General features: G+C 42.0%; 1 protein-coding gene across 6 annotated transcripts; it reads left to right on the forward strand.

Annotated features, from left to right (window-relative positions):
- The first annotated feature begins 207 nt into the window (after positions 1-207).
- Positions 208-19,797, forward strand: LOC145438997 (dual specificity tyrosine-phosphorylation-regulated kinase 4-like). Of its 6 annotated transcripts, XM_080316413.1 has the most exons (17): positions 209-504; positions 882-951; positions 6,215-6,307; positions 7,066-7,125; positions 7,190-7,412; positions 7,484-7,612; positions 8,041-8,204; positions 9,055-9,191; positions 12,489-12,629; positions 13,545-13,683; positions 13,749-13,830; positions 14,657-14,829; positions 14,904-14,964; positions 15,759-15,888; positions 16,149-16,372; positions 17,260-17,544; positions 18,512-19,797. In XM_080316413.1, exons 1-17 carry the CDS (start codon positions 473-475, stop codon positions 18,712-18,714), a joined length of 2,346 nt encoding a protein of 781 aa, XP_080172539.1. In that variant the 5' UTR covers positions 209-472; the 3' UTR covers positions 18,715-19,797. The 6 variants fall into 6 exon arrangements, with proteins under 6 accessions (XP_080172540.1, XP_080172539.1, XP_080172542.1 ...); XM_080316414.1 differs by lacking the exon at positions 7,066-7,125 and having other exon boundaries at positions 208-504; XM_080316415.1 differs by lacking the exons at positions 209-504; positions 882-951 and adding an exon at positions 2,238-2,393.
- The last annotated feature ends 1,380 nt before the right edge of the window (positions 19,798-21,177 follow it).

Below are 21,177 nucleotides of genomic sequence, written 5' to 3' on the forward strand. Positions count from 1 at the left end.
CACAAAACATCGAATTCGAGCATAATTTAAAAACAAATCGGATTAATATCAGTTATTATCAAATGCAAACCCGTTCTTCTTCGTCACTATTACCGCCGTAATTCATATCGGGGCATAGAGTGAATACACGAACGGTGATATGAATACAGTACAGTAAAACACAACACTGTGATGCAATAATGCCCTGAATAGAAAATGCAAAATATACGCTGCAACAGACAGGCAATCGCACCCGCTACGCCGGGATGTCTGGAGTGGGGGCTTATGATAAAATTCCGCGTCCACATCGCTGCATGCTTTCGTCAACTTGAATTCAACTTGACTTTCATGCTATTTCCACAAGTTAAGTGCCGGCAGAGTAAAGCCGTAGATCGAAGTAAGAATATATAGCCGGGACACTCTGCGTTTCAACTGATATGACAGTCGGATGACATAAAAGAGTTCCTGTGTAGCGTCGCTGATAACGAACGCCATGAACTCATTACCATCATACAAAGACAAGAGGTGAGAACGAAGCTCCGACAAAGCCACTTATGCGATTGATTAAGGCGTGCATTGGATTGCAATATAATAGCAATTCCTTTTCGGATATTCATTTGATGTAACAGATATTTATATTATTTTACAAATTGAGTGCCTATTTTAGGATAATATGCGGAATAAATACCGTACCCGATAGTTCCCCGGGGACTACGCGTAGGCCCCGAGTTACCATTTTAACAGAGATTTAAGTCTTCCAGTATGCGACAGAGGTGCCGACGTTTTATTTGGCGTGTATGATATGATATCACAAATGATTCCTAGCTAGAGGATGCGATACAGCTATCTGGCACATTTCTTGAATTTATTAGCCTGACATAAACCAATGTTTTCTCTCGCAGTCACAGCTACAAAAGGTCGGAGAGGAATAGACGCGACAAAAAGAATCATTTGCCATCTTTATCGGACAAAGTAAGCTCTGTTCGATTTTATCTGAACTGTCGCGCGCGCACAGTATGTTGATGTCGCTCGTGAGTCTAATCATTTCAACTGGCCCTCCTTCCCGCACATATTTAATGTACTAGATTGAATCTCAAGTCGCCATGACAACACATCATGACCCCGGCTATTTGCCCGGTTGGCATGATTATTTCACTCACAATCCGAAAACTACTCTTTATTTCGCAATGGTCGAAGTGTAGAAATGCCAATAGTTTTCTGTTAAAGCCTGTTGAGTAGTAGTTTATGTAATGTGAAAACATGCCCACTTGAGTAAGAAAGTAGTGCAAGTAGAAAAACAGACCTGAGACCGAAAAGTAGAGTTACTAGAGTAACTAACCACCAGTATATCCACCACATTATACACATAATATACGTAGACGGGTAATTATACTGTTGCCCCATCCCATGATGTGACCGTATGATTCCGGCTCCATATTCGCGCGAGAATCGCTGCGTGCGTCTGGACGTAGTATATTTTTGTCCTGGATGTTTTTGCGGCATATACACCGACTTATGATGTACATACACACGATCTGTGCAAATGCATACCATGAGTGCATGATGTGCATGTGCAATGTGCATATGCCGCTTGACAAGGTGGGGGAAGAGATAACCCTTGTAAGGCATTCTGTCTTGCACCACCTCTCCATGCTATCCCGGTAATGCTGTGCGCCAAGCGGGGAAGCTATTTATACTAGTTTTACTAATCAATTATTTGGTCTGAGCCGGTCGGGGGTTGAACCCACGACCTACCGATCAAAAAGCCGGACTGGGGATCTGTTATGCTGGTATTTTGTTTTGTAATTTACGTACTATGTTCAATGTTCATTGCTCATTGATTAGATGCAGTCGTTGCGGCTATTTAGATGTCTGTCTCTGTAATAACAGCCACAGCAACCAGCTGTATCCGCCAAAGTGCTGTTAGATTAAACGTTGGAGATTATGAATTAGATAATTTTATGATGGTTTGTTCAGCTTAGCGCTTTGTATACCATTCAGCTGAACAAGTACTTTTTTGTCTTGGCTCGATCAAGTCTTCCAGGAATGGATTTCAAGACGCTGCAGGGGTTAGTCTGGCCTACAGACATGGCTCATTATAACGCTCACTCGAAACTCTCGTTAATGCGAGAAGTAGGGGATTTAGTACATGATAAATCCCCACACGACGAGACAGCATGTGTAATGTACTGTGCAAACATTGAAAACATGATCTACTTATGCCATAATAAAACGAAGTCTTACATTAGCCATTCCATCATTAGCACGGAGGCCTTTGCGAGGTTAAAAGTTAGGAATTAGCTACCGACACGTGCTAAATAGTTATCTGACTATCGGCACCCCTGTTTCCAGAAATTGAAACAGTGTATCTTTCACATCGACCGAATATGTATCTGTGAAGGTCATTGATGAAGGTAAAGATATTTTTGGCATGCAAATACTAGAAAAAACATTACTTGGTTCGTGCCTAGTTCCTATAGAGTCGGTCGCAAGAAACCTTATTTTCACCGACGCATAGTAGTGTCAGAATGCGATGCAGCAGAAAGTCGTCATGCAAATGGAGCAGAAGTGCAAAGGCGGAAATATGTCCTATACTTGCAAGCTTGTCCCAACATGACCCCGGAATTCTGTTAAGCTGTTCAAATTTGCGCAACTTCGCAACTACAAGGCTCGGCGTACGTATAAAAATTTACGACGATAATTCCAACAGAGGCGTGGATTGACGAAATTGTCAGCAAAGGCGTTTGCGGGGCGAAAAAAGATCGCTGTAAATAGACAGCAAACTTACAAACAATAGGCGTATGCGGGAGTTGGATTCGAAACTCTTTCTTCGTTTATGGGCAAGGCTTAGAAAGGTTTTCACCAAGAGATCGTCTGATAAGTACATTGTGAATTTACGGTTCTTCCAGAAATTAACACGAACATACACGGAATTGTTATACTCCCTATACGATCAGTCGTAACAGGAACGCATTATTAGCGGGAGTAGCTTTTTATCAGGTGGCAGCAATCTGTAAATCCGTGATAGATATGAAGTTATATAGCCTTAAATGTCTAGTGTTACGTTTTAGCTTGACTTCAGTTTAGCTGGAATATGTTTCATATGATTTGAAGCAAACCTCTGCCGTACTATTACTTACCGCGACTGTCTGTTGACGACGATAGACTCTATCTATTTGTTACGGATAGCAGCTTTGGTAGAGTGTGACCACTGTCATCGGTCATGACGTCAAGCGCCGTAACTCGCAAGATTAGGCCCAAGCCTGGTACAGCCGACTTTCCGAAAGCCAGGACTACTGCGACACGCAAAGTTTTGAGATGCGCTTCCGGGCAAATATCATTCGACTGCAAGTCCGTACAGCTGCGTCCTTGGACCGACAAAATTTCGAAACAAAGTCGGATGCTGGACGACAGGTTCAGACGCATTCACGAAACTAATTCAGCCATGTCCTACGTCCCAACATCGTATATATGCGCCAAAGTAGTGCTAGTCGGATCTCATTTGAGAAAAAAAGCACGTTTCGCCAACGCCGATATTGAACCTGACTGTACTGGAAGATGCTGTATTCCGTTAGCCATTAAATCTCCCTGCATGTCGTCGTTTAAAAGATCTGGGACGTCAATAGAATGCAGTCCATCGAAAAAACAAGTCAAATTTTCCCCCAGAGTCACGGTGTTCGGCGAGGAAGAGGTAAGGCCGAATCACGAGTTTATTGCCTGCGCCGTTTCGTCCATTTCCTAGGTTGCAGGTAGCATGATTGTCGTGCCTTGGGTTTGCTCAATAAAATTTCAATACGGCAAAACCGGAGTACATAGGATAATGGTGGAAATATGTTAGGCATTGTAGATGCCTAGATATAGGGCAGATAAGTTTATAGATAGGATAGACGTATAGATCTATAGGCCCGAGTGAAAAATTTGAAAGCATTCCGCGCCATTTGAAGTTAACGGCGAATAAATACTTAGCTTATGCGACACTGCGATATTCATGCATCGCTCTGCACGCCACGTTATATTTTCGCAGCGCAGAAATGTACTGTTCGACATGGTGCATTATACACATGGACTGTACTCGGGAAATCTTATTAACTTAGTAAACTCGAAAGTTTCTTACATGGAGAAATCATCAGAAAAGCCACCCCAAGCCATGCGTCTGTCACTACCTGCTAAGGTGGAGTGAAAAATGAAAAATTTTGAATTTCAAAAAAGGGTCTTGATATGTGGTGCCAAATAGCAAATAAATAAATTCTATCATAATTTTGGGTTCGTAACACCCTCTAGTGGTCGTGCAATTTCACCGAACGACCCAAAAATGGCTAATTTCACCATATCCTGATAACCGCTCACACTAGAATGTTAGTTTTGGGCTTAAAAGATGCAGAAGCAACATTACCCTACTGCCTACCACGGCTGGACATATTGATACGAGTATAGTAGGAGACGATTTTTTTGATTACTGAAATTATCCGCTCCTTTCCACTGAGAGCTATACTGCAATCGATAATTATAATTTCTATATTATTCCTACCGCGAAATTCTTGAAACTTCGATTATTCGTATCACAGCATACAAAGCATGTAGCACAAGGTTACGTACATTAGTGAAATTAACATTTCTGCGCGAATTCGTCAGCGAGCCACAATATAATCACTAGTGCAATGAAATGAATATGGTCGAAAAAATACGTAATAGCTGGTGGAGAACTGGCATCATTTTCTTTGTGGTCGCATAATTGAACTTTCCACATCATCCGTAGGTGGTATCACAATGAGTGACTTTGCCCGGCCCTACTGGCTATAATTGTACTCATATGGGATTTAAACAGCGTATTGTCGAGGCAGTTATGACGTCAATCGATTCCTAGACTATAGAGGTCACGCGTAGTGCCGACAGGTAGAAAGTAGTCTATACTAAATAGGCTAATAATAAGTAAGTAATAACAAGCTGAACCACTACGCATATTCGCCGGTACGTCACTGTGAGGGAGTAGATAATAACGCCAATTCCCATTCTGCAACCATGCATAATTATACGCGTGGTGCTTTGCAAGGTTTCCATATCATGTCTTTCAGGGTCGACTAATGGCGATTGTCATAGATCAGCGGTTCTCAACCGGGGGTCCGCGAAGCCTCAAAATATTTTCTAACCTAATTTGCATTTTTTTAATTCGGCAAATCACGAGGCTGTTTGACTTCATTACTAATAAAACCCCAGAGCTCACATCAACAGAATGGCCGTGTCAGATGAAATGCCCTACTGTGCAGACGACTCATTTTAATTGCTTCATAGCCACTAGCTCACTGATACAAACATTTTGCTGTTTTGTTGGTGATTGTGGGAAAGAAAAGTTGGATGAGTAAGGTCAATCACGGTGACGCCGAAATGTTCACAAAAATCGATTTTCTTCTGTGTAACATAACCATTTTCCATAATAACTTCAGGATAAGCTGCTGGATAAAAATAACCAGGCTTGAAGTTCTATGTTCATAAGAAAATTTGTTTGTCAATTTTGGTGCCATATTTGTTGCGATCATACCCAAATGTGTCGTCGGAACCGTTCCGCGTAATTATTACATTCGCCATCTATATTTGTGGAAATGGATTCTCGGCACTCGTTCATGCCAAATCGAAGGCGCGGATTTTCAAGACACCCCCACTTATTTCAAGAAATGCAGTTGCAGAATTCGCTTTGAAATAATAGAAATCAACCAAATTTCTACATGAATATATATAGTATGATCTTATTTTCAAGAAAAATCATTTTGTCGGTGCTTTACTAATGCTACAGTTATCTTTTGCACAAGACAGATGACGATTGCGCGATAATTGAGCTAAATTTGAACTAAAACTTTGTGGGGGTCCGCGGGGGTCGGTGACGATCCGAAAGGGGTCCGCGAAGACAAAAAGGTTGAGAACCACTGTCTTAGATATTCGCTGATAGCGCAGTTACATAGTGTGGCAATGTTGCACACGCGGCCATCGCGCACGGATGACTGACGAAACACCCACGTAACCTAAACAATATCGTTATTTTCTGTTTTCTGAGTCGTATTTTTCAGCTCGGGAATTACAGGCGATATCAGAAACTGCAGTATTCCTATAATTTGATTAGATTGTGCCTCGTTTCCAGCGCATGGCGGTCAGAGACTACTCTCTGTCAATGCTATCGAGAATGCCTTTCAATTTTGTCACAACGCTTACATACAAATAATTAATTCATGACTTTCCTCCACAGGGCCATAGAGATCCGGGTGGATTCTCAAAATCACACCATTTCCCGAGTTCAGACACAATTCTGCCCCCAACAAAGACATACCACCATCATCACGTAAGTCAACAATGCTGTACGTGTACATTAGGGCTCTTCAAAAATGACTTTTTTTGTCAAATCGTACTGGCTACTTGATAAAATTGTTAGGTTACCTAATTTAAGGCTACACACAAAATTTGGTTCAATTCCAGCTAGTAACCGCTTTGCTACAGGAGTAGAAAGTTTCTATTTTTTATATAAAAATAAATAATGAAAAATTTGAAAATTTTCTGTTCACCCCATGAAAGTGTTAGGCTGTCTATAGAAACGATGCTCACCAAATTTGGTTCAATTCCAACCAGTGGAAGCGGGGTTATTGCCGTCGAAAATTTGGAATTTGAATAAAATAGTATTTACGGTGACCGATTCTTTGTTTATTTATTATAGTTGTGCTCACCGTAAATACTATTTTATTCAAATCCAAATTTTTCGACGGCAATAACTCCGCTTCCACTGGTTGGAATTGAACCAAATTTGGTGAGCATCGTTTCTATAGACAGCCTAACACTTTCATGGGGTGAACAGAAAATTTTCAAATTTTTATTCATTTTTATATAATAAATAGCAACTTTCTTCTCCTGTAGCAAAGCGGTTACTGGCTGGAATTGAACAAAATTTTATGTGTAGGCTTAAATTAGGTAACCTAACAATTTTATTCAGTAGCCAGTACGATTTGAGAAAAAAAGTCATTTTTGAAGAGCCCTACTGTACATTGTGTACAAATTCAAGTAGACGTTTCAACTTTCTGAACCATCGTGCTTTACCTGCATTCGCAGAATTATGTTGGAAGTTCTAAGCCGGTGAAGCAACAAGGCCTCGGAATTCATCACAGTGACGTAAGCTAGTGATGGTGACAGCAACTAGACACCCCAGACTGAAAAGGTTTTTGTACACTTGCAGAGCGGTTTCACTCACCTACCGCATCTCAGCGACCACTCGAACCATGTACAGAATCAACATCTGTCAGGGGGACACAGTCAAAAGAATAACATGATGTCATTCCGATCCATGAACACTGGCGGACAGCATCAATACTCCAGCCACACTTCTTACCTGTCGTCAAGCAAACCTAATCATTCCGGAGCGTTTCTGGACTCCAGCACTAGAAATAATACTTTCGTCGGTATGGGAAACTTGGAACTGTATCTCTTTTTGGCTAAAATTTTAACGAGCTCTCTTTTACAATTTTGTTAGGACACTATAATTTGTTCAACAAAATGGGAAGGCAAAAAAATAAGAATGGCGGCGGTGACTTGACGTCATCGCGAGAAAGTCACGTTGGACGGACGTTCGAAGGATTTAAACTTCCAATGACCCCGGAAAGTATGTTATCTTATTTTTATCCGTTCTCGACGATAGTCTGGTTTCTGATCGTGCATTTGCAATGAATTCCGTCTGGCTTAACCGAGAAGTTAATCTGGAGTTGCATTAACGTACATCTAGTTAGCTTTTCGTACAATTCAATTCAGTTTCAGACATAATGAGGTTTCGCGTTATCCTAAAAGCCAGAAAATTTCGAGAAACACGTACTGTTCATTGGATATTCGGTATATCCCATCATGTAGATTCGTTCGCATTATGAACAAACGAAGACTGTAGGTTTTCCGTCGCACTATCTCCGCATAATGAAGGAATATTAAACCACGACACCATGCCATTGTTCTGTAATTATCTCTATGCCATCGCAAATGCATGTGATTTATAGTCGAGTGTTAATTCAACACGACTACGCAATCAAATACGCCTTTCAGGTTGTCTAAAAGGTTTTGGCTCGCGACTGACGACGTATGAGCAGAACGAGATACTTGACTATCCCAGTGTCTGGTTTCTGGGTTTGGATGGGAAAAAGATTCACGCAGTCCAAGGCGCAAGTCAAAATGCAGGATACGACGACGAAAACGGTTCATATGTGAAGGTGCGAAATCTTACGCGAACGAGATTGCCGTTTTGTTGAAACTTCAGTGTGCTCATTGGTCCTGCCTTTCCCTATAGCTATTAATTTGTATTTGCTCACGTAGCCAAACAAGCTAAATCCGGCGCTGTTTCCAGCCAGGAAAGTTGCGTGTAATTGACATTTGGTGAGCTCTCGCACGAGTAAGCGTCACTGGAAAAGCCACTGTTGGAGTAATGTCCTATTACGAGTAAAAAAAGTCTTCAACTCTTCAATCCTGACGTAAATGGGTTCGCTTATCTCAATAATTAGTGCCAAAAGTTGTCTAAACCTTGGAAGTCAAAGCCTAAGCGTTGATTTACGGAGGCCTACCGTGCTTTCAAATCGGTAGCCTATACGGCTGTGCCTTCATATTGCTTGAAAATCACTTGGAAATTATAAATTAGACCCATTCCCACGTCCTCAACTTTACGTGGAAAGGATCTGAATCCAATTAATATCCTATTTATCTAATCGATATCTAGATCGCCACACTTGTTCGGATCGCCCGCGATGTCGAGATTGGCAGGAGTGATTTGCTCTTTAACCGCTACCGAATTTATGATTTCTAATATTGGAAAGCATAATGAAAGTACTATTTAAGAGTGAGAAAACGGATTTGAAGACGTAAATTTGATTTTTAGCGGTCCAATATACATGAGCGAATCCAATAATTCCGAAAACATCTCTTGCCATAACGAAATCATTAGGCTAATTATGGACTGTTGAGTGTCCACTGTCCAGCTACCATAGGCCTACTCGAGATTTAGGCATTGCAATACCGATTCGTTAGGAAGCGGAATGTTTCATACAGTGTCACATATCCCTTTTCCAGGTGTTACACGACCACTTGATGTACCGGTATGAAGTACTGGAAGTGATCGGCAAAGGCTCATTCGGACAAGTAGTGAAGGCGCTGGATCATAAAACCAATACTCTCGTGGCCGTGAAGATTATTAGAAATAAGAAAAGGTGGGTCCTGCAAATCCGGAAGTTGTTTGTCATGCGATAAAACATTTCCTTGAAGAATAATGACTCGAACAACAGTCCAATATTCCGTATATTGTCTTAGTGTAATGATTCCTATAGCTGCTACTTGTACGTGTACGTACACTGTACATTACAAACATGATCAGACGTATCAACGAAAATCTCGCAAACTCATGTAGAAAGTGTCCATGATAAACTTTCTTTAACGCATTAAACGACACAGAATGTGAAACACATGTCAGCAAAACGGGTAAACAACCTAAACACTGATATACTTGTGTTTTTATCGATTAACAAACAAAGGCACTGCGAGTAGAATTCGACAAGCTGCAAAGCTTCTCTGTACAAGTGTTGTGTATATAGGGTTGCAATTAAAACAAAGGTTCTGAAACTGAGGGGCGCGGCCCACTTGGGAGGGGGGGACGTGAAAGCATCTGAAGGGGGCTCGAAGCTACGGTCAACTGAAAAAGTTTACCTCCGATTCATGCTTACTGCTCTGTGTATCTGTATAGTCCTCATTTCATATTTGAGAATTCCATCATCAACACTCATAGCCTTCCATGCCATCAAACTATCCGTTGGGATTGCCAGCATCCTGGTCGCATTTTGTGATATGACGAGAAGGGGGCGTGAAATTTTCCACTGTCATAAAGGGGGGGGGGGGCGTGTCGAAAAAAAGTTTGATAACCACTGATTTAAAACAAATGGTTGTTTAAAACACTTTGTTTAAAACATGTTGTATAATTATGTAATAATTGCGTAAATAATTTCCAAAAAACACGTTGCATGTGCCGACGCACGATTACCACCCCATATAGCCGACATATACGATATGGGATGGTTGGAACCCTCAAAATCGTCGGGTCAACAGTTATAGTACGTAGATATTTCGTCAAAGGAGCTATATTTACCCTGTATTTTCAATTGTCAATGTCAATTCACTATGACGTCACAATTGCATATTCGTGAAGGCATGGCTTAAAAACAAACAAATAATAAAAAAAAATTAAAAAAGGGCCTTGTTTTAGACACGTTTGTTTTAAATAGATTTTTGTTTTAAATGCAACCCTACATGTATATATGTATCATATGTAGCCTACGTACAAGTACAGTCGTACAATTGTACATGTACGTACAATTGTACATGCCACCGGCGTGCCCTTTTCATATACGTGGCGATGCAATTTCGTAACAGAATGCAACAAAGCATAAATTGGATTTATCATGTAATTGACAATTAATTTATATAAATTGTCACACATTCAGCCACTTGCTAGAATTCTGACGTGCTACAACCACCTGACTCGGAGTATGATGTACAAATTATACTGATGCCTTAGTATGCCCTGTACCCATTGCTAAGTAGTAAGTACCAACATTTGTCGGCAGGCTCCGCCGCACGTTTTAGGTAGATCATTCGATTTCAATCCGGCTGTATAGTGTGTCTGTATATATGCCGAATGCCGATCTGTTAACATTCAACAGTTCATTATACATATGCATACATACTACATGCAGTTTAGCTTTAATCTTTGGACAACATACAGAATGACTACCGTCTTCGACGTTCGAACGTTATGTACTAATTACGCGTATCGGTGAAGGTCATGGCAGGTGGCATCTAATACGGAACTTAAGAATTACTCAGGGTGTCTACTGTCTGTGTCTGTACGGTGTGCACTGTACAAGTATATGATCAGCGTGTATGTAGTGCCTCTACTTCGGTAAGAGGCAAAGAAGTTTGTTCGATTTCAACACGATATTCGCGAGATTCAGAACATTACAAAATGTTACGACAAAGGCGGACGCCGCAGACTCAAACCAACTCATGGGCCGTTCACTGTGTAATTCCGTGATATTTCAATGAAAATCCTATTTGCTTACTAGAACATGACTGAGTAAATATTACATTTCCGACTAGATGTCGTCCAAACACAGTCCGTAATCCACTGATGATCAAATATCTCGTTTCATTACCGTATACCGTCAGAGTATCGGCGTAGAGGGCGGATTATTTCTTCATATAAGTTTCTAATTGGACGTGGGACACAGGAATAAATTGAGATAAACGGTAGACATTCTATTGGGAACAGTCATCGATGAAAGACAAACGTATATTTGGTCCGGCAGTTGACCTTTGGAGAAACGCTGATCTCTGATTGTCGGCGCATTTATCAGTATCCCGTCGAACTCAATGTGACCGCGACGCTGCGATTTGTACCGGCAGGCCGAGAACAAGCCGAGACTCGCTCGCCACGGTACCGCGTCATCGTGTTTTGTTCGCGGAAACAAAGGACGCCTCCTGCTCGCGTCTCTGCGTGGGTCGTGTTTAATTTTGCGCGCAACACAGCGCGATTAATGTTACTTGCCTGAGGAGCTGATCCCGCCGATCGCCCGCAATATATATAGACTTTGCAGCCCTCTTGAACTGTGACGTCACATCGTAAGTTGTAACTAGGGATTCTAGGCGTGGCAGCCGCTGCATAATGTTGTTCGATTGGATTCAATATGAATATAACATTGAATTGTATATCGAAGTTCTGCACCCCCAATAGTCTCTTCAAATAATAGGGTTTATATTAGATTACATTTCGCAATGGATTGAGTCGATTGTTATTGACTTTCTGGATTAGTCTGCCAACACTCGAACATCTTTCTACAACGAATCTGTTACATCGCGGAATAGCTTCATTTCCATTTTATATCACGTCATTCGATTACTGAGACCAACAATGACCAATTTTTCCCAGAGTCAATTTCGCAATATACTGTGGCTCGATCCGTGGTGGCGGTGGTTTAGCTTGATACCGGTTTTCAAGTAACAATAACACTGTTTCCGCAGTTGTCACCGCTTTATTATTGGTAGCGAATTGTCTCCGTTCTATACTTCTGATGTCAAATTCAATACTTGATTCGTTGTGTTTACCGCGTTAAGTGAACTCGAAGCTAACTTCACCTTTGCGCTGGTAACCAGTGCATTGATGTATCCAGCTCATGGTGAAGATGAGTTCGATATTCCTGGTTTATGTCAACATGTAATTGGTATACAACATACTTCATGGGAGAGATGGATGTTAACTTCAAGTTTCTTTGCTTGGTATACTAATAAAAGACGTGCTGGGGTATGAGTATACCACTGGAAATGTCACAATCAGACAGCGATCATACTTTATGTAGGCAGAATGCAGATATCGTTTCTGGTTTTGAATAAGCTAGATACGATAACCCTTGTATCTTTCATTAATTCAAAACTTGACAAACATTTACGTTTACAAACAGGTTTCACCACCAGGCCATGGTCGAAGTAAAGATTTTAGACGCTTTACGACGAAAAGACCACGACGGTTCGCTGAACGTCATCCACATGCTGGAGTATTTCAATTTTCGCAACCATCTATGCATCACATTTGAATTGCTTAGGTAAGGGGGAAATTGCTGAGGAGGACACAACGTTTTACTGCTGTTCCGCACTTTTGAATCAAAGCGATACAGACTAAACGCTACATCGACAAATCTTCTGGTACGAAGCGAATATGAACGACATAATGTTAATAACATAGTGTGATGGTTTTTATATTTGATAATATGTTTGACTTTTAGGAGTTCTGCAGTGGTGGCTTTTGGGGTGGGCGAGGTGGGCGGTCGCCCGGGGCCCCCTGGTCGAAGGACCCCCCCTCTTTGGTGTTAGCGCTTTTTTAAGGGTTGTAGCGAATAGACGTGGAAATCCTTGTACCAATCAAGAAGATGATTCCGTTCAGATGTGTCAATCATGAAATCTTCGCATTTGTTATTCAAGTCCCATATCACGACAATCGTGAAGTCTCTGCATGCCTGTTAAGTCGGTAGGCGAAAGTGGGTTTGGGGGGCGGAGCCCCCCAGAAGCTGCGATTGCATACTTATATGGGGCCCCTCCGGAAGTCTCGCCCAGCCCCCCCCCCCAATCGTAGGGCCACCACTGGAGTTCTGTCTATGCAGTAGTAGCACCACGAAGTTAATTCACTATATAATTATCTTGTGCCTGTGGGGTGTGACCACGATGGGTGAAATGTGCCCACCGCCCTTCATGCGAATTGCAGACCACGAACTCCTAGCGATAGCCTGTCCTGATGACGATTGCGTTACATCGATTCCTAGGTACGAACCATCAGCGCTTAGTTTTTTAGCAGATGCTTCACCAATTGGAAATGTTAGTTGTTGCACACAGATATCGGGTGACATTGCAGAGATGATGTTTTAGCATGGTCTCCTCCAAGCAAGGTGTTTATTGTGATCTGACAATCAGTTCCTATAATTTTCATACTTATTTTACCGCTAATGCTCTTTATCATATTCCAGTATGAATCTTTATGAGCTGATCAAAAAGAACAACTTCCAGGGATTCAGCCTGACGATCATTAGACGATTTGCGCAGTCTTTACTGAAGTGCTTGATAGTGTTACACAAGGAAAGAATCATCCACTGTGACTTGAAGCCGGTAATTGCGCGTTCTTTTCGTGATAAACACTTCACCCGGGCTCGTAACATCCTTCCATTTTGCAGGAAAATATCCTTATCCGACAAAAGGGACAAAGCCATATAAAAGTTATCGATTTTGGATCAAGCTGTTACGAGCATCAGCGAGGTAGAATCCTTCTCAGATACGACAGTTGTTTTGGAATCGAGTCTTGCGTCCCAAGTCAACATGAATTGAAATCATGGCTCAATCTTGGGATACTTCCGTACGTGTCGGAACGCAGTCGCGTAGATTCGCACCATCAACGAATTGAAGCTTTGCATCACTATAGATAACTAACCTACGGATAGATACGCCATAACACTCGTCGTGACGCTTGCTTGACCGGAGGGAATTACTGCTCAGCAATCTGAACGCAACATAATTGCTAATCCTATAGCTGACGACCCGTGCCCTTAAATTCAATAAAGTTGATCTTATTTGAAAGCTATTGTCGCACTGATTCCGAAAATATACATTAAAATCTAATCAGGGCAATGGAACCCCCTTGAAATACACCTCAAAGTCTCAAAATCGGCATTGTTCTGAACAATCACAACCACGCAAGGGCCATCGTTATGGTCATTGTGCTGCGTCGCCTCGATTGTTCAGAACAATGCTGATTTTCAGACTTTGAGGTGTATTTCAAGGGGGTTCCATTGCTCTGATTATATTATATTGTATAATTTCGGAATCAGTGCGACAGTAGCTTTCAAATAAGATCAACTTTATTGAATTTAAGCGCGCTGGTCGTCAGCTATGGGATTAGCAATTACGTTGCGTTCAGATTGCTGAGCAGTAATTTCCTCCGGGCAAGGAAGCGTAACGACGGGTGTTGCGTATCTATTCGTAGGTTAGTTATCCATAGCATCACGCTCTATTGTCCTCGAAGCCCATTCTAAACACACACTCCCGGTGGATTATCTGCAGCAACAACTTTTTCTGTTACTTGCAGTATACACATATATACAAAGTCGGTTCTATCGTTCGCCCGAAGTCATTCTGGGACACCAGTACAGTATGGCAATTGACATGTGGAGCTTTGGGTGCATACTTGCCGAGTTATTTTCCGGGTACCCGTTGTTTCCCGGCGAAAACGAAGTCGAACAACTCGCGTGCATTATGGAAGTGAGTCTTTTTCCTGTGTCAAAATAAGATTTCACAGTAAGTTTATGGCTTAATTAACTTTGGGAAATATGCAGGTTATCGGACTGCCTCCCACGGATTTCGTTGATACTGCACACAGACGAAGACTCTTCTTTGGTGAGTATCACAAGCATTTTGGATGCATATACGTTATACATATACACTATACAGGCATCAGAATTATATTATGCCAATAAACACTTGGTATATTCCATATTGTTTCATCAAAATACACCAATATCTGGCAAGTATGTCTCAGGTATAGAGTTGCATTTAAAACAAACGGTGCTTTAAAATGTAGTTTCTAAAAAAAATAAACGATTTTTATTCAAACGTTGTATAATAATTGCATAATTGTGTAAATACTTTCGAAAAACATGTAGCATGTAGCCTACGGACGATTTGCACTCAATATAATCGACGTATAGGTATACGATATGGAGCGGCTGGAACCCACGAAATCGTCGTTGTTTGGAGAGTTATAGCTGGTAGATATAGAATATTGGTAGTGAATCGGTGTTCTGACGATGAATACCGCCGAACGTAAAAGTGATGCATCACGATGTAGTCCTGACTAAATAAATTTTTGGTCTGTTTATGACAATGGCCGGAAGCCCTTTTCGCCGAAGGGGCCTTATTTACCATATATTTTCGATTGTCAATATCAATCCACCGTGACGTCACAATTAAAGGTTCGTGGCGTCATGGCTGAACAACAAAGATATATTTTAAACAATGGCCATTGGCCATGTTTTAAACACGTTTTAAATGCAAACGTATCTCGGGCAATATCAAATTAAAACAACATTAGATCAATGACACTTTAGCATCTAATATCGGACGCTGAGTGGCTTTTGCTTGTATAGCTATAACTTGCAGACGGCACGGTCGTAAAGTCAATTTTCGTTCAGATTCAAAAGGCAATCCTAGATGCATTACAAATAGCAAAGGCCGCAAACGCAAGCCAAGCACGAAAGACCTCAGTACCGCAGTGCGGTGTAGCGATCCTGTTTTCTTGGATTTTCTGCGCCGCTGTCTCGAGTGAGTACATCGTAAAGGAGTAGGCCCCTGGTTGCCATTGACCGAATTGGGTATATTGTAACTACGTACACGCGCGATACTAGTTGTGGTCTAGAAATGTTGAATTTAGAGAGGATGATGATAAAATATTATGGTATGTTTTCGATCACCGCTAAACACAGTTTGTGTGTGTGGATCTGTTATTCGAACGCATGCAGCAGGTTCCAGACATTTTCAATCTCACTCCCTTCTACGATCAAAAACATGATTCTAATACTCAGATGGGATCCAAACATGCGCATGCAGCCAGCGGACGCGATGAACCACGAATGGATCGCGGAAGGCCGACAGAAGACGCGGGGACACGCCAAGTCTTCTACCCGGCGAGAAGGCAACGCGGCGTCACACCATCAGCAAAGCGCCGCGACAAACGTTTCCAAACCGGTGGAGGACGGGAGAACTGCCAACAATTCGCGGAAGAAAGCGACCGCGAAGAACCGACCAGGTGACGCATACGGAGTATTATGGTACATTATGGTTATATAGATAGCAGAGATGAGCATGGATTAGGATTAGGTTTTGAAAAAATAGGATTTGTGAAATTTTGTCGGATTTGGATGGGATTTGGATTAGACATTTTTTTCAGAACGGATTAGGATTTGGATTGAATTTACCTATTTTCTGGGAGATTGAAATGTCGTGTGGCGAATGGCGACAAACTTTATTTAGATCAGTTATTAATGTACTTATGGCTACTAAGTTATCTTGAATCAAGTGAATCGTTGGTTGTGAAAGAAAAAATTCGAATCCCTCCATTGCATAAATTAGAAATTTTTCTGAATTTCCAGTTGGAATCGGATTAGAATTGGACATGGACTTGAATATGAAAAAGTTATGGATTAGGATTAGGATTTGGATTTTAAGGTTCGGATTTGGATTGGATTAGGACATAGAAATTTCAAATCCGCTCATCTCTGATAGATAGTAACTTTCTGGAGGAGATATACCAAATATTTAGGGTGGTGCTGGAAAGATGTCACTCAGTGACAGTGGTTTTCAACCCGGGGTCGCGGTCCACGTATTCTTACCTATTTTTATTTATATTTTAGTAATCAGCTTACCAATATATCCCGTAATCACACCTGACTGTAGGTGCTGACCTCTTTTTGTAATCAACTTACCAACTTTAGACGTTAGTCGCGGAACATTTTAAAATCTGAAATTGGGTCGCTATACCGTAAATAGGTTGAAAACCACTTCGAATTCAAACTCAAGTTTGAAAAAAACTGTGTAGCTCTAATTCTAATTCTTATCTAATTCGAAAAAGCTGAAATTTTGTTATTTGCTTAACTCTGCATACTGGGTTAAAAGTACCTTTATTGCATTATTCAGAAAAATCCGCCGTGGGCTCCGACGAGCAAGTCACCCACGCGCAAGACGCCCAAAAAGACCAGTCGAAAACCAAGCAGTCGAGTTTGACGGTCAGCGACCACGCCAAACAGGCCGAGGTACGCAAGTCGGCCGCCAATCACGCGAGCGGCAGCGACGAAACACAGTTGGACGGCGGCGACGTGGCGTCCGGTAACAGCACCGGCGATCAAACGGCCGGCGCGACGGAGAGACTGCAGCCGATCGGCGCGTCTGATACGAGTATGATTATCGAAGACCAGGAAATGGGTGAGTCAAATAAGTAGCCAATCCCTCAGCAGTCCGAGTGGTGGTATTGCACTGGTCATCTGTCACCTTAAACGTGAATAATCCGTATCCCTCCTCTATGGTAAATCCATTTTCAACCTAAATCACGTGAAATGAGAGGCGGGCAAAGCACTCACCGCTGGTACTGAAGTGGAAGTGGAGTAACCTCGTAAATTTTTGCTAAATTACAAGTATAAGTATCAACTTCCATGTAAGTAGAAAGTGAGTGTTTGGGACCTGATTTTAACTAAAAACTGTAAATTGTTAAGTAAAATTAGAAGTAGTCTATAAGTTTACAACAAACGACAAAGCTGATATTGAAAAGAATTATTGCTTAATTGTGCACATTCGATGAAATTTGGGATAACCCAAAAAGCAAAATATGATACAGAATTGCAGATCAGTCCAGAAAAGGTAGATTTTAATGCAGGAAGCATAGTTTCTCTGCATGCTCACCGAGCTATACTCGTCCTGCAAGGGTAAATCTGCCATATATCGCCCTTTGCGTCGTCGATTTCTTGAGATTGAGAACATGGAGCATTGAATTTCCGAAATTTTTGAATTCTTTTTAAATATTAAATATCGGCCTCGATATCGGTCATGTCGATAATCGGTCGACCTGTAACATACACCGACTTATAATACACATACACACGATCTGTGCATGTGCCATTGTGCATGTGCATACCATGAGTGCATGATGTGCATATGCCGCTGGACAAAGAAGGTGCAGATATAGCCCTGTAAGGCTTTCTAAGCCTTGCACCACACCTCCATGCTATCCCGGTGATGCTGAGCGCCAAGCGGGGAAGTCATGGATACCAGTGTTACTAATCACTTCGCTTAGCGGTAACAAAACAAGGTATTGATTTGGGGCCGAAGCCTTCTTGGTCCGCATAAACCCAATCAAAGCGGCGATAAAACTCATCTAGCGTCTCTTTCTCTCCAGTCGAAAAGAAGTTGCAAAACCTGAAGGTACAACAAGCCATAACGCCGCGCGCGAACAAGCGGGCGCAGGAAAAGAGCGCCAAGAAGTCCGCGCGAGCCGCGCTACTGCCAGCCGCGACGCAGCCCGTAGCGCCTACTGCGGGCGACGATAAGGCGACTAAAGTGTACGAGAACACCACCAAGCTGCCGCCGCTAGTGTTGTAACGGACACCGCCACCCGGGAACGCAAGGATGGCCAGCCTGCCTGATTTTGTCACGGTCACCGGGCGTGTTGAACCCATTCGATCGCCTGTTGATAATAAATAATATTTATGATCGTTTTTTATTTATACATTTCTTTGCTAATACACCGACGGCAATGCTCTCGAATGTCGCCCGAGCTGTCGAAGAATTGACATAAACGTCCGATAGCAGACTTGGATACCTTGATAATCAGGCGAATTAGACGAAATTCCGGTGATCTAACTGTAGCCTAATTTGTGAAATGTTTTATGATGTAATTTTAATTGATGGTATTCTTGAAAATTATACGGGAGAATTGTACTTGCACAGTGCGAAGCGCGCCAATCTTGGTGTGCAAACATTTGTAATTGGTGTGCTCACGAGGATGAGCTCTGATTTAAAATGAAATGAACGTGGTTTTTCTTGAAATTCCTTCCAAATCAGGCTTTTAATTTAATCTCCGGATTTTTGTGAATTCTCTAATTACAATTCTAATCAAACTGGGGTAAAACTGTTTAGCTATAATTTAACTCTATCTAATTTGGAAAAGCTGAAATTGTCTCTACTTGAGCTATAGTTCCAGTTGTATCGCGAATTCACGTTCTTTTCCGAATTCCCTTGCTCTTTCACGATTACAGCCAGATTTTTTATATTATTATATCGCGGTCCTTCTCGTAACGACTCCCTGTCCGTCACTCGGAAGCATCGTGGGGAATTATTGAAGCCACGATGTCCATCGATGGTGAATGCGGAGTCGTATTTACCCCTCACCTGACGGACATCACTCTGTGCGTTAAGATGAATCCTTCTTAACTATATCAATGAAAAATGTGCCATCTCAATTTTTTTACAATGCCATATATATTGATGTTGCCATAAGCTCTTACAATACCGCCCGCGTAATGATGCATTTCGCCAATCAGAATTATGGCCGTAGGCCTGATGATCATGATTCGTTTGACGCCCCCGCATTTAGTATTTTGTTCTCTTTCTTTGCTCTGCGATTTATTTTTGCTAGATGAAGACAATTTTTATTTTCATTATACAACGGCATTTTCTTTGGGACATCTTCGTGATGACGGTGGTTTCCGGGGACGTAGGTTACCTCGAACCACAAGGGTAACGCCGGGGTCTAGGGTAGTGAGGAGACACACACGTCTCTTTCGGTATCAAAATTGATGGAGAAACGCATTCTTATTTGGCGTACCGCTTCGGTAGTTTAGTTTAGAGTGTTCCCGTGCGCAGAAGAGTTACATTACTGGGGACTGCTGCGATCAAATCAAACCTTATTGAGACGAGAAAAAGCTGCAGTCACATTCTGCCATTCCGTGATTTCATACGTTGATGCGGAGATCGACATCGGACGATAAACATCTTGACAGGAGATGAATATTTATTCTGCAATGAACTATCTAGTTTTTCATATCCTTTTCTCATGTCTGACAGAATCTATATGGTCCAACCTTAGTGGTATTGGTTTATCCCTATAGCTAATACTTGGTTGGCTATACAATATGCATTGCATAGAATTAGATACTTCCTGGCAGTTTTACGTTGGCTCGGCTTGTAGAAGGCCGTCTTCAATAGTCCAGTTGAAGAAATGCGTAATTAGATCACCATAACAAATTGCCCCGAATACGTGGAACAGTAGAAAATTACAGATTGGCAAGACGGGTTTTCGATCATCACCGTAAAGGCTATACTCGCCACGATTCCCACCTCATATTCCTCAGATAGACGGCGACTATCGGCGAGAAGCCCGCTTGTCGGTCGTGAAGCGACCGGGGGAAGGTCCGAGACAAATGCCGCCGTTGCGTCCGAAATGGGCGCTCGCTTAACGTGAGGGCGGCGCACCAGAAATACACCCCTCACCGGGTTGGGAGCGCCGCCGGCAGGCTTAAAATTAGTTCAATAAGCGGGGCTCATCGTAGATGGGTAACTCGATTCGGACTACTCTCTCGCCTTCGTTTTTCATAAACATTTTCCTCCAAACATTTGACCGGGACCGCGGAGGTGACGGTCAATAGCAATCTTGTACATACATGTGACTACTAAAACAGTGTGGGCTAGAGTCCTCTCCATTTGCGTTGCTTTTATTCGTAATTTATTCTGTTTTAGATATCCATATCATAGCCAAAGTTGCACGGGAGCCTGGATGTGCAACTGAATTGCTACTCAAAAGGTTTGATGTTTTAAACATATAAGATATGAGGAAACTAGAAATTGCCAAGTTTATGTATCAGTTCCATTGCGGTCATGTCCCTCAAATTTCAACGACTACTTCACCTCGGAGTCAGAAGGGCACAAGTACGGCACACGCGCGTCAACGAAGAAGAACTAGGCTACTATATGATCAGGACGGAATACAAGAAAACGCATTGCGCTATCACAGTGGTTCCCAACCTTTTTACATCCACGTACCATTTCGAGGTTTTATCCAGTGCT

The sequence above is a fragment of the Botryllus schlosseri genome, chromosome 5 (assembly GCF_051294905.1).
Source record: "Botryllus schlosseri isolate E-star chromosome 5, Bs_hap1, whole genome shotgun sequence".
NCBI classification, from domain to species: domain Eukaryota; kingdom Metazoa; phylum Chordata; class Ascidiacea; order Stolidobranchia; family Styelidae; genus Botryllus; species Botryllus schlosseri.